This window comes from Myripristis murdjan, chromosome 17 (genome assembly GCF_902150065.1).
Source record: "Myripristis murdjan chromosome 17, fMyrMur1.1, whole genome shotgun sequence".
Classification (NCBI taxonomy): domain Eukaryota; kingdom Metazoa; phylum Chordata; class Actinopteri; order Holocentriformes; family Holocentridae; genus Myripristis; species Myripristis murdjan.
In genome coordinates, this window is record NC_043996.1 from 4,399,850 (window position 1) to 4,414,548 (window position 14,699).

The 14,699-nt window shown below is 43.4% G+C and overlaps 1 protein-coding gene across 1 annotated transcript in view; it reads left to right on the top strand.

Moving 5' to 3' along the window:
• Positions 1-13,909, top strand: part of chd7 (chromodomain helicase DNA binding protein 7) — a 93,242-nt gene extending 79,333 nt beyond the window's left edge. Inside the window, exons 42-44 of the mRNA XM_030073930.1 lie at positions 1,164-1,310; positions 10,096-10,242; positions 13,868-13,909. Of these exons, the coding sequence (XP_029929790.1) occupies positions 1,164-1,310; positions 10,096-10,242; positions 13,868-13,909 (336 nt within the window). The remainder of the gene's footprint in view (positions 1-1,163; positions 1,311-10,095; positions 10,243-13,867) is intronic.
• The last annotated feature ends 790 nt before the right edge of the window (positions 13,910-14,699 follow it).

Consider the following 14,699-nt stretch of genomic DNA (forward strand, 5'->3'; position numbering starts at 1 on the left):
TCCAACCCAGCCAGCCGTCAGAAATGGCATCTCTCCCACTGGAGCTGCTGACAAAACACAAACTGACAGCCAGACCCCACTGTGAATGTGTGTGTGTTAGTGTATGTGTGTGTGTGTGTGTGTGCAAGTAAGGGAGAGCAGAATAGACAGCGCGTGCACGATTTTGGCTGATTTTTTTTTTTCCACCACAAACCTACCAGCAAACAACTGAACTGTAATGTGTGTGTGTGTGTGTTGTGTTCAAAGACACGATCTATGGACTGTACATTGTATGTGTTCGTGTGTGTATGTGTATGTGCACATATGCTCAAAACATATATTTCTATATCTACATCTAAGACTATAGATACAGATACAGATATACTGCAGATACACGTGTACTGAGCACACAGATGCTATATTTAGCTGATGATGCCATGTTTTATCTCCATGAAACACCAAAGCAAAACGAATGGAGCTGACATGAACAGTAGATGCATGCATGTAGCAGGTACCGCCAGAGGAGCAACGGAAGCCTCTTTTCCACTGCAGGACCTTTCCCCGGGGACTAAGCTCCTCCGGAGGAACGGCGTCTGTGTTTCAACCACAGGCACCCGGCCCAAATGCAGCTCTTTTTACCCCACACAAAGTCCCTCGGGGGGGGGGAACACAGGGGAGCAGCACTTTGAGAAAAAGCCCAGGAGCGCCTTGTTGGGGGGGGGCGGGGCTTGACTATCGCTGACTGGTCAAACACACACACAGCGCGGCCGCTCCAACTGGTGCGCCGCTTCATTCAGAAAACACACAAGGCCCTCTGGTATCAACTTGGGAGCCGTTTAGAAGGAGGGGAGGACATTTCGATCGGAAAATGATAAAAAAAAAAAAAGCAAAGTGTCGGCTTCACGACTCAGTTTGAACACGAGGAGAGAAAAAAGAGGCAGACGATCGAGCTGAGAACATGGGTGAGCGAGAGAGAGAGAGAGAGAGAGCGCAGCGGTGGAGACACACACTTCCTCCTCTGTATTCCTCTCTTTCTCTCCGTCCCTCATACACACACACACACACACACACACACAGCCATCGGCACCACTCATTACTGACACATAATAGTCTATTATTATATTGCATTAGAAGAGACATTTATTATCTAGCATTTGCTGCTATTGTCCCGGGGCGGCGAGCAGGCCGTGCGGGGAGAGCGCTCTCCTCACGGCGGCAGCGGCAGCGCAGCGGCCGAGGCCGGAGGAGGCGGCTTGTCTCTCGTGGGCAGGGTGAAGGAGACGCTGCTCACAGAGTCTGGAACCAAGTGTCAGCAATCTGACAGCAAGATGGTCAGAACAGGTCCAACAGCCCGATGACGTGTAAAGGCCCATTTATGCTTAACGTTAAATACGGATCCGGATACGGACGGAGCCCTTCTGTCCATGCTCCACGTTCATTTCGTCCGATTTCTGCACGTTTCCATAAAGCTCACGGATACGGGCCAAACGGAGCAGTACCACCGGAAACCATGGGGGCAGTGTTGCTGTCACTACCTGATACGTATGTAACCCGTTCAAAATAAACACTCAATAAGGGTGAATTCAGTTGTCCTTCCACATCTGCAGTAATTGGTTTACTCCACCAGGAGGCAGTGGTGACGCTGCAAAAGCGCTGAAATGGCAGTTTTTCCGGGTGAGACCAGAGCCCGTCTACGACGAGCCTTGCCACTCCCATTGTATCAAACTTGGTTGCAGTTCCACCGTAATTCCACTGGGGGTGATCGCGGGCGAGTGCAGAATGAATGGGGCTCTATGGAGCTAAACGGCTAAATTTGTCTCTTACTCCTGTTTATGCTTGAAAAATCGCAAATACTGTTGTAGTTTCTGAAAGTCCAGTATGGATTATAGGTTAAAAGTGAAATTAGTGAGAACTTATATCCTTTCAGTTTCCTACAGTTTGGGCTGTTGTTGGCCATAACACGCTAGCATTTGCTAATGAATGCTGATTGGTCAGTGACGGACTTGCGGCTGTTTACGACCAGAGATCCCACTTGATGGCACCCGAAGACCAAGAGAAACGGGAAACCCCACTCTTAAAGAGGACTTTTCCATCAAAGTTGATATTTGTGTGTACAGAGAATGTCTAATACAGCACAGACGGGCTCTCTCGAGTGTCTCTGTCTGCTCTGTGGAGACGGGCTCTGGAAATCGCCGTAAAGCAGCACCTCTCAATGTGTGACGTCATCACACTTTTTGAACGGCTTTTTAGAACAGATAGGTGAACTTAAAAAATCCAATATTCAGCTGAGTGTATTTTTTTAGCCCCAACTTTTGAAAACAGCATTCAAATTACTTGACAAAAAATTATTTCCAGAGAAAAGTGGATTTTTAGGGGTGTAGCCCCATAGACTCCCATTCATTCTGCACTCGCCCGCGAGCGCCCTCACATGGACAGAGACGTGTTTCCGAGACCCGGAAGTTAGACGAGAGTGCCACTTCTCCCCATATTAGAGATTCTCTGGTGAGACGAAGAAGAAAGGAAAAAAAGACCGCAAGCGAACATGAGAAAAGCAAACCACGTTGAGCAGAAAAAGAAGACAAAGCACGCCGCACAGAAAGTATTTACAGATAAAACAACAACTTAACTTAATCTTAAGTTAGTTTTAAGGTCCTTCTGAGTGAAATCCAGCGGGCGTGCAGAGGAGCGTCTCAACAGTCAAGAGGACCGATTCACTCCGGATTTCTTCACCTCATCGTACAGATAAGCACTGAGATCTCACCAAAATACACTTTAAAGGAAAAAAACACACTCCCCGGGTAGATGAACTCATTTTATTTGGTTTTGTTTATTATTTTCTCAGAGCTCTGAATTTTCTTTTGTTTTCTTCTCAACCTAAATGGGTTGACGAGTTGAGTAAAAGACAATATAAAGAAGAAAAATTTGATTGGACTGATAAATAAGAAAACTTACCTTAAGTGTTCAAATATAAGGGGAACCTGTGGTTTATTTTGAAACTGGTTCCTAAGTGCACTAAAAAATAAGAACTGTTTTTTTTTTTTATGTTCTGTGCTAATGTTAAAATAAAAACCGGCTACATATATTCTGAGTAACAAAATAAGAGTTTTGGTATTTTTTATTTCCTCTACTCCTCTTTGAAAGGGGCCTATAGATTAAGCATTTGTGCATAATATTCCATAATGTGCTAAGAAGTGCTTACACGTAGCTCTAGTGAGATACCAAGAAGAAATAAGACTGGCGGAACCTTTTGAGGAGAGGCTGTGCGAGTTGGTTAGAAACTATAAACATCTCTATGATGTCTCCATGATGTTACGTCAATTTCTCTCATCGGCAGTAGCAGAGAAAAGAATTCTCTGTCCTCTAGTCGCGATGTGTTTAACAACCTCACCGACCACCGCCTCCTATAACGTCACCTCGATTTCTGTCTTTTATGCAAGAGGTACATTATCAATATCTCCAGTCACCATGTTTGTTTTTGAGTTTGTTGTTGTCATAAACTTTTGACTCTGGGCTGCCCCCTGCTGGATATATTGGTTAACATCCATGCCAACGCAACGGACGTATGGAAGTATGTGGGCAGCGACGGTAACATCGTTTGATGTTTGAAACGAACGTATACATTTTTGTGCGTAAAGGGAGCAGAAATGGGCCGTAAACCAGCCGTCGCTGTTTGATACGTCGCAGAGGAAACACAGACAGCAAGGAACCTTAGAGCTCTTGGAGAAGTATCCCTGGGACTACTTTAACCAGGCAGTGTGGGTGGAAAACACCAAGTACATTTGAAAGCCGTGTTCTAGCTACTGTGAAATCCCATGACGGGGAAACTGAGACAATAAACACATTTCCTTCCAACGCAGTGGAGAACAAAAACCGTTCTGCAGAGTCACTGAAGTATGCTTCATATTTTTATGTCAACACTTCCTTGGATGAAAATACAAGGAAATTAAAAAAAAAACATCTGCCTTGACTCTCTAGAATTTGTTAAGGAAATTAATAATTTTATGAGGCGTTTATGGGACCCTGGTAGCTTAGAGCCTAATTTTTGTTTGTTTTTGTTTTCAAGCGAGGTTCAATGGAAAAAAAAAAAAGGTTGCGATGGAGACTAAATATTTGGTTGTAATTTGTCCGTCCTTCACAGGTTTCTCTCAACCGGAGACTCTGCTGCACTCTGCCAATAAAAAAAAAAAAAAAAAAAAAAAAAAAAATTCAGGTGCAGTGTCTTATCCAAGATCTCTGTTCGCCTCACAGCCACTGCTCTTTGACTTTAGAGGTGCTGGATGCATCATTTTGAAAGATTTTTTCCTCCAAAGATTTTTTTTAGAGATCAGTATCTCCTTGTCAAATTAATTGCGATACCTTGGCAGATTTACTGTAAATGAAGACGAGCATGATGGAGACTAGTAACCTCTGTCCAGTGGCGGTTCTGCCCATGTTGCCGCCCTGGGTGAAATTACTGCCTTGCGCTCTTCCGTTCTAGCCAGCGAGAACTTCCAAGCGATAACGGCCGCTACCGGTGCCCCTCTGGCGGCTACACGCGCCCCTCCCAGAGCAGGGGCGCCAACACCTGCACAAATACCTTTTTTGGAAAAATACTTTTTATATGGACAAAATCTTGTTTGTATAAAAAAAAAAAGCCACCGGTCAGCATCAGGCGGGCCGGCCGCGGCACCGGCTTGATGCTTACAGGTGCCGCGCCCACCCGGTCAGGTCTGTCGGATCTGACAGGTGAGCGGCGCACACATACTGCCATCCTCTCATTATAAATCAACTTTTGTTCATACGCGGCTGCAGCAGCACAACGGACAGTGACACAGACAACATGGTTGATTATTGACTGCGCAATGCGGCCATTCGCCGGTAATTGCGGCATCAGGCGAGCCTACCTACTGGTTTATATGCAAGCACAATACATGTGTATTTGCTTAGACCCCAATATTAGACGAGGGCGTTTTTTCAGGGCATTTTCAATGGAAAAAAATATTGTCTTATATTCAGATGAATACGGTAATAGAAAACTGCTTTGCAGCGAGGATGATTTTTTTTTTTTTTTTTTTGGCGCTCATGCCGCCCCCCACGTGACATGAAAATATGCCGCCCCGGGCGGCTGCCCGCTTCGCCCGTGCCTAAAACCGCTACTGCCTCTGTCTCACAGCAGTGCAGTGTGTTAGTGCTTCTCCACATTAAAACCACATTTCCCATAAACCCCCTTGTTGTCCGTCGCCCCGTTCAATGCCTGAAGAGGATAATCATGTCGGAAGTGATTTGCCCGTTGGCCTTTCACTCCCTCTGTTATTTCCAGTGCAGTTGCCAGGAAAAAAATGTTGTAGTATTCACTGAGATGGCACATCTTCAAGGTTCATGAGGCAGTATGCTAAAAAGGTAATATGCAAAAAGCTAAAAAGTAAGTGAAATTGGCTAAAGAAGCAAACAAGTTAATACTAGGTAGTGTTTGATTGATTGATTGTAGCATAAATGTTAGAGGTCACATGACGTTGACACGTGAGGCTCCACCTCACTGCCTATAAGCCTAAATGTTTGTATGAAATGTATTTTTGGTTCACAAATGTTGACGTGTCAACATATTTGTCGGTTTGCAGAACCATAAAATGGTAACATTTCAGTCTGGGTGACTGGGTTGTTGTTCCCATTCGCAGAATCTCGTAAGAACAGCGCCCCCCTCCTGTTTTGTGCCGTAAAGCAGCAGCAGATTTTGCAGCGTAGGCCAGAGGCTGCATGAGGCTGACAGTCTGCTCAGCGACGGTCTCGTTGCTTTATGGTAATTATACTGCTGTTTCAAAATCAATGTTGTTGCATTTCATCAATGCTTAATGTTAGCATATATAGCACCTTTAATATAAGTAACAGACAGACACACAGACAGACAGACAGAGAGACAGACCAGAGGTTCACTTACTGCATATCTAACTAATATGACACAGAGTGCAGGAGGGGGATGAATGGAAGTCAATAGAATGTCCTCAAATGAATAGTAATGCAAACATAAGTGTGTGTGAGAGGGGTGTGTTTACTCTAGTGGACAGTACAGAGAGGTGGTATGTGTGTGTGTGTGTGTGTGTGTGTGTGTGTGTGTGTGTGTGTGTGTGTGTGTGTGTGTGTGTGTGACAGACGTCTGGCCTAATCGTCTAGCTGGAGGAAGTGGAACGTGAAATCCACCGGCCGCCCCATACTGCACACACACACACACACACACACACACACACACACCCTGACCCACCAACCCAGCATGTACTCTTGTCTTCCAGACTTAGAGACACTGAGCCCCCCTCTCTCCCTCTCTCTCTCGCCCCCTCACCTCCTTCCAGGCGTGTAGAAAAACAGGCTTATTTACCAGGTTTCGGTCCACATGTTTATGAAAGATCTGACAGCAGGGTAACTGCTCAGGTATGAAAAATAAAATGCATCCCAGCTCTGTAAAGCATCAGACATTGCTCCAAAAATCTCTAAAAGTGCAAAAAATATTCTAACATTGTCATTTACTGATAAAACACACGGCTACACTGAGACCACTGACGCACTACAGACACATTAATGTTACACATCCACTGTCCAATCACGTCTTCATGACTCAACTCTTTTTAATACTTTTTTTCTAATTTTCTGATCCTTTCTTAAAGATCTTTTTGTCATTTGTTTTTAACATTTTTTTTGTTTTGTTTTGTTTCATGGTAATTTCCTGTCTCTCTCTTTCTTTCTTTCATCTCAACAGCGTTTTCATAATGCTGTTGAAAGAAATCAAGTGAATTTGCTCAGGTTTCAGAGGGTTAACATGTCTGCTGTAACAGTGAATTTTTCAGGCAGGTCATTGAACAAAAACTGACTCCAGCCAATCAGTGAGCCCCTGCACTCTCACATTAGCTAGACACACTGCTCAAGCGCGCTGATATGATTTGCTGAAATCATCTCAAAGCAGAGTGAAATTGAGCAGATATCAGGCAGGCTCCGTGTAAAACAATCCATGTAATAAACTGGGACAAAACCTGGCTTTATTTTTGACGGATCTCCAGGCAGAGCCGAGGCGGGCTGCGTGTTCCTCCTCATTCTGCTGGCATGGAGCTGTACCACTGCTCGCTGCCTTGCCAGGTTGTGCTGCGTTTGCCAGCGAACTTGTCATAATAAATTTGCATAGATTAGCGAATATCCAGCGTATGTTGTTGATAAGCCTTATTGCCCAGCATACATCATGTTGAACGCTGACCAAAATCTTCAAATCCCGTCAAGAAAGAAAAGGAAAAATCCTGGCATTCCCGGCTGCATTTTGTTGCTTGATGGCGTGTTTTCATTCTGGTGGGTAATTAGTGCGTTGCATTTTTAGGAGATCAAAGCCATCCCTCAGTGCTCACAAACGACTTGGATGGTGAGCTATATTCATATGCCCATACACACACCTTAGATTAAATGCAACAATTTCACCCCCTGGAGCTGTTAAAAGGCATTCTGGGAAATGTAGGAAATCACTAAATTATGTAGAAAGCACCAGGGCAGGTTGTGGGACATCGGATGCACACACAATAACTAAATATGAGTGACTTTTTTATTTTTTTAATCATATCTGTCAGTCTGCATAAAGGGAGAGCCTGTTATTTATGTTGGGCAGGACTACAATGACTGTTACGTTTTGATTGGGAGAGTTTGGGAAAAAGGAAGCTCTGCCTTAATCCCACTTTGTGCTGATAACATGAGGAAGCAGGTGACATGGTTGGTCGTGTATTACGGTTGCAGTATCAACTGCTCTGTTCCATGAAGCTGGTGACATCATGCTTCATTTCCATATCAAAATAAACACAGAAGACGGAAAAATGACAGCAGAGTCGTGCGTGCAGCAGGAACCACTGGATCAGCTCCTCAGATTGTTTGACTGGATGCATGAAATAATAAATAGGAAGGAACATCATTGTGCTAACAGTCTTCAAAATAAACATCATAATATATGAATTTCCGGAACAATAAACTCAAGGAAAGTTTTAGGCAGGGTTCAGGGTGAATCACAGCACACAGAGAAAGCCCTCATCAAAGTTGTGAGTGCTGCCTTTGACACGACTTGAGAACTGGGTTGGCCTCTCTGCGAGTGTTTAAATTGGTTCTGCTCTTACACGTCAGGGAGAATTTTTATTTATTTATTTTTTGTCACTATGGGAGATCATGTATCAAGGAAATCGCAGTTACCTTTTGGTGTTCCTCTGGGCAGCTGTCTTGGTCCTCTGCTTTTTGCATTATTCATGCTTCTTTAGGTGACATTATTAGAGAATGGAAGCTCAATTTCTATAGGTATGCTGACGACACACCGCTGTATGTTTCGTTTGGCCCAAGTGATGACCAAACACCATGCCATTTAATAACTGGTTTGGCTGCAGGAAACAAATGGATGCAGACTGGCTTTCTTAAATGAAATGGTGAGAAAATAGAATTTTTATGAGTTGATCCACAAACCAAAAGAGTGCCAGTTCTCTCCTATCCTGCGAGTTTAAAGGGTTTTTTCCTCACTGCTGTCACCCTGTGCTGTCCTTGGGGGAGATTTTGGCCCAGGGATTTGGCCGATATCTGTTGGGTTTCTGTAAAGCGCCTTGAGATAACTTCTGTTATGATTTGACGCTCTACAAATGGAATTGAATTGCATTGAATTTGAAAATGGGTGATTTTGGTGAAAGTCAGACACATCCACTACTGCCATGTGTGATGAGTGTGACCTTGAATTTTTTTGTAAATCCCAGTATTGCAAAGGTACAGCCGGTCCTGTCCCAACAAGATGCCGCAAAACTTGTTCATGCATGTATTTCAAATAGATTAGATTCTGTAATGCTCTTTTCACCAGTCTTTCAAAACAGTCCATTGGAATATCTCTGTGTAATGTACAGCCTTTTTTCCCCACTGACAATAAATGGTTATAGGAGCATAGAATCGCGCATTTTACAGTTTTGATTTGTTCAGTTTCCAACAGATGAATCTTTAATGATCAGGTCAGAGAAATCAGGTCGCTGCAGCAGCACAGAACAGACAAGAATGACATGAAGAACGAGACGAGTGATCACATGGGCTGCACCTCCGGAAAACACAGCAAAGGAATCAGGATCCAGCGTCTTCACGGGCAGATTTACAGGTCAACACGACAGTTGTGTTTGGATGTGTCAGTATGCAAACACACACACCTGTCAAAGCCAGCCTATCTCTGCCTGAAAATGAATGCTGTGAGAGTATTAATGGGTAGAATATATTACAGTATGTATTATAGAATGTAGAGCAGATTTTCATAAGGATACTCCATTTTACCAAAACTGTAAAACCTTTGTCCAACCTTTTTTCAGCCTTTTATTATCCCATTATCTCATATCAATAAATCAAACTTTAAATGCAGCAGGCACACAGAAGCCAACAAATATATGAAGAGTTCATTTGCAAAAACAGATAAAAGCCATTCTTAAAATGAATACTCCTTTTTCACTGATACTGCTTGGAGTACACACACACACACACACACACACAAAGCATGATTTAGGATAATAAAAATTATGCCAGGCTAAATAAACATATAAAAAATAGAAATAAATAAGTAAATTTAAAGTAAATTTTAATAAAATTCAAAAAAGTTTGAAAAGGTTTAATAAATTCAAATGGATATATCTGTTTTTGCAAATGAGCTCTTCATATTCACACTTATTTGGAAAAAAAAAAAATACTACTCTAGGTGTAAATATGTGAGTAAAGCAATAGATAATATTAAATTTCACAGTTTTCTTTTGTGAACTTTTTGTGAATTGACTGCTGTATTAGCAACCAGGTTGGGCAGACAAGTAAAAAAAAAAAAAATTAAAAAAGAAAAAAAAAATCAACTTTAAGTGATTCTAAAGTAAGAGTGACTGCTGGTTAAAAAAGGGAAAAGTCTGTTTTGCCTCATTAGGAAAAACTGTATAACAGGTTGTGTGATCCGTCTCCTCCACAGCTTTTATGTCCCAGAATCACTCTCCAGTTTTTTATTTCAGTCTCTACACAAAGTAGAGGGTCAGGAGCAACGGATGGTGTGTGTGTGTGTGTGTGTGTGTGTGTGTGTGTGTGTGTGTGGGTGTGTGTCCTGTCCAGATGAATCTCTCTCCACTCGGCTAGACGTGTCACTTCCTGCTCTCTGTGGTTGTCATGGAGAGGCTGGAGCTCCGTTGCCCCAGCGATAAAGAGCCATCTGCCGTCGGCATGACGACCCACCACCAGGCCACCGCCACAGCAACTGTGATTGATCGCCCTCAGAGAGAGACAGTGAGAGAGGGAGAGAGAAGGAGAGAGAGAGAGGGAGAGAGAGAGAGAGGGAGGATGAAGAGGAAGACATGACAAAAAAGGAGAAGAACTAAAGAGGCAATACAAGAGGAGAAGAGAGGAAGAAGTAAATTGGGGAGAGAGTTGGAGGGAGAGGAGAAGAAAAGAGAGGAGAGAAGGCAAAACGAAAGGAGGAAGAGATGGGGGAGGAGAAGGAGAAGAGGAGTCCAGATGTCCTCTTGTTTGCTCTGTGGTTTTATATGTCACCGTCTCTCTCTCTCTCTCTCTCTCTCTCTCTCACCCTCTCTCTCTCTCTCTCTCTCTGTCTGTCTCTCTTTCTCTCTCTCTCTCTCTTTCTCTCTCTCTCACCCTCTCTCTCTCTCTCTCTCTCTCTCTCTCTCTCACCCTCTGTTTCCTAGGGACACAAATGGTAGAAACATGACATTGATAGCAAGTGCATCAATTGCCAGGACACACACACACACACACACACACACACACACACACACACAGACACGCATGCACACCTTGTACCACACTGTGTAACATCCTGCGCATGACAGCAAAGACGGGAGAGAGAGAGAGAGAGAGGGATGACGTGTGACAAAGGTTTTGAACAGAATTCAAAATTGTGATGCTTCCAGACCCCAACACACACACACACACACAACACACATTCACACTTTCACGAGGACAGGGAACACACACACAGAGAGAGAGTGGGTGCATGCAACTTAATGGCACTCATTCAGCCTCACTTCCTCTGGCTGAGAAGGAGATGAGTGTTTACTGCCACACTGAGAGAGTTTGGATGACCTGAAGCAGACCAACACACTCTGGCTTAATCCATTTCTATGTTCTGTGCTGTGCTTCAGACTACGAAAGGCAAACCTTGGTGCAAAGACTTGGTGTACAGAGACAATGCACAATGTGTCATACTTAAAAAGTCACACCCACTGGAGGGAAAACACTGAATGCCGATCAGTGCAACCAAATGTCAGACAGCCATCAAAATACCTGTAGGGGAGAGTGGGGTAATTTGTGCCAAGGGGCAAGTAGTGCCCAAGTAGTGTTATCTAGAAAACCGTAGAAGAAGTTGGTCATGTGACCACATATTTTTGAAGAGGCATCCATTTCACTCATCCTGCAAAGAAGAGACACATGGCTTGAGAGGTAAGCACATTTCAGTTCAAAAAACATTTTTTTGCCCTCCAGAGTAAAATTTCTATGATCAAGGTTTTTTGATTGCTGTGTTTGAACAATTATAGAAAATGTTAAAAACAGTTCACACAGGTTTTAGTACTTTAGTAAGATACACCATGACTCTATACAGTTAGCATGATGTTAGCTCAAAACAGCTGGGGGATGCATTTTTTTCAAAATGTTGGGCTTGGGGTAATTTGTGCCAAAGGGCCTGGGGTAAGTTGTGCCAGTAGCACAACTTGTGATTATATACTATATATTACTTTATTGTATTTTATTGTTATTGTACATTGTCTTCTTACCTTTGATCACTAAAACTATTCAGATTCAGATGAAGATGATTTGCAGGTGCTCATTTTGGAAGTTTTATTTTGTTCTGGGTATGTGTTCATGTGGCGCTAGGCCTTGTTATAGAAAAGTGGCCTGTGATCTTGTTAAAATAAGAAATAAATGTTAAATAAATAATTTTGTATTGAATTTGTTTTGCTTTTATATAGCATTATCATTTGTGAGGTTAAAATGATCTGTTTTACTTCAATTATCAATGGCACAATTTAACCCAGTGTATTCACTCTAATGGCACAATTTACCCCGCACCGGGGGCAAGTTGTGCCACAAAACCACTTTTTTTTTTAAAGCTATATTTCTCAAACAGTTTATATAAGATCCAAAGTGATTGTTCCCAGGGATGCACAACATCCTAAACTATATGTGCATATTTTAGTTAGAGGCATTACTGTAATCCCCTCACTTTAAAGGCACTTTAAGTAAAAATTGGCACTATTTACCCCACTCTCCCCTATATCTGCCACCCTCTGTACTCTAGAGGGTGGCAAATATACAGGGGATTTGGAAAAGTTGTGTTGGTTTTATATGCCAAACATTACGCAGCCTAAAATGACTGAATTAACATTACTTTTGCTAAAACTGATTGGATATCAGAGTTACCTGTGACAAAATGAACATTTACCATTCCACTTTTGCTCTCGTTAAAATCTTAATTTCCCCGCGTGGAATCGTATAAAACTTAATTTTGAATTCTTGACCTTGTTTTTAATGCGTCTCACGACACAGCAGCTTGTTTTCTAGCCTGTTAATAACCCAGGATTGCAAGGAGACGCAGTCACACGGTGTCGGGTCAGTGCGGAGCGGTGGGATGTTGCCTGGACGGTGTGAGTGAGGAATCAAATGAGAATCATGTTTGTGGAGCTTCACTGTCGACACTTAAAGACATGTGGCCTGATTTTTGCTCGTCTCCTGCAATCAGACTTTAAGAAAAAAAAAATCCCCACCTGGACACACAAACGCCGTTCAAAGTTGGAAAAGTCTGTCTCTGTCCACTCTTTCTAATCTGGTGCAATCCTAATCTGCAATAAATGCATGTATGGAAACCCAGCCGAGTGTGTGGCAGCTGAATATTCAGAAGGCCTTAATGTGTTTTCTAATGGACTGAAGTTTGCTCTCGAAGACGTGCAAAAGACTCTAAGAGGCGATGGGTTATTCATGCAACGAAAAGACAAAATGTATTTGTCTAATCCAATCCAGCGTCATGTTTTATTCTCCTGGGTTTAGGGCCACGCTTTGCGCTCGAATGTGATCCAGCTTGAGACGTGTCTGTCTTCAATCCCCCCTGAAATCTCAGTTCCAGTGGCAGACTGGGAAGGCAAGCTGCCAAACCAGCGGCGAGTGGAAATAATGAAACGGATCAGCGCCTCACAGGAAATAGCCGGCCTGCTCTTCCTTTTCCACACAATTACCGCTGCGTTTTCATCCTGATGACCTTCAGCTCTATCAGGGAGGCTCACTGCAGTGACAAACCACAATTTGGGCGTATTATCTCCCAAGTCATTTCAGAGAGCTTCGGGCTGCTGCGCCGTCCTTCAGTCGCGGGTCCAGCCACGTTAGATTGTATGCACGTAGCGTTTCTCTGTGTGTATCTTGTGCTGTGCTTAGACAGATCCGTATGAATTCATTTCTAATATATTTCCCAGGCCAATCTCATTTCATTCCATTCAGTTCATCTACTCATCGAAATCAATAGAGATATGAATCAGCCCTGTGTGATCTGAGGGGGAAAATCCATTTCTATGGCCCGAGATGTGAGACCCTCAGTGGGACTGTGTGTGTGCGCGCGTGTGTGTGTGCGTACGCTTGTGTGTGTGTGTGTGTGTGTGTGTGTGTGTGCCTGTAGTGAAATACGACCCAGGCTGTCTGGGGTCCATCCATTTCCAGCAACAGCTGCTGATGGCGCTGTGTGTCAGCCTATCATATCGCTTAATGACTCTGAGGTCATCAATTACCTCATCCTGACATCAGGTATCGATTGGCTGAAGAGGACAGGGATGATTGAAGGACAAGTGGACAGACAGACAGGCGGATGGATGGATGGACAAATGAGGATGTGTCTGTGTCTCTTGTATTTCAGAGGCGCCTGTACCGACGTGACGGAGGACTTCCTGTGATGTGACGCAGCCTCCGGCGGCCATGTTGGACGTCTTCTTCTCTGACTGTCCCCGCTGAACCAGACCAACATGGTTCACTTCCGTGCAGATTTTTTGATTGGTAACTGATCACTGATGTGTCTGACTGATTTTGTGTCTCCATCATGTCGGCTTGTTAGACAGCTGACCACAGCTTCCTATCAGCCAGCCATCACACATGCATTGTCAAGACATCTGATCAGTATGAAGCCCTGGAGTGGACTCGGAATTTTTTTTACCCCCATGCAATGTACTAAATCACGCCCACAAAATCCTGAAATGTGTGCGTTTACTTTTTTCATGTTCTCAGTTTGCTGTCTCAAGCTCTCAAATTCATGAAATTGGTCCCGCCTTTTGGGAGGAAACTACCACCACTGGCTGTCCACAAAGTGTTTAGACGTCACAAGTTTCGCAGAGACCACTGAAGCCTGAGCCGAGCCCCTGGTTTTGTCTGTCCTCCATCATTAGGATACATTTACAGCCTGAAATAGCCTATGTGTTGCCTTCAGCGTCATCATGTAAACTCCAGCACCATACAGGAAGTTGCCCAGAGCAGACAGCAGTTCCATCATTTTTATAAAATAATAATTTTTATTAATTATTTAGAGTGTCACTAAAATAACGCCGACGTGACTGAACCCAAGCTGGACCTGTACATAATCCAGTGAGGTACCCGCACTCTAAAATGAGCCTGCACTGCAAAAACTCAAAATCTTACCAAGATTATTTATCTTATTTCAAATCAAAAATGTCTTATTCCTAGTCAAAATATCTCTT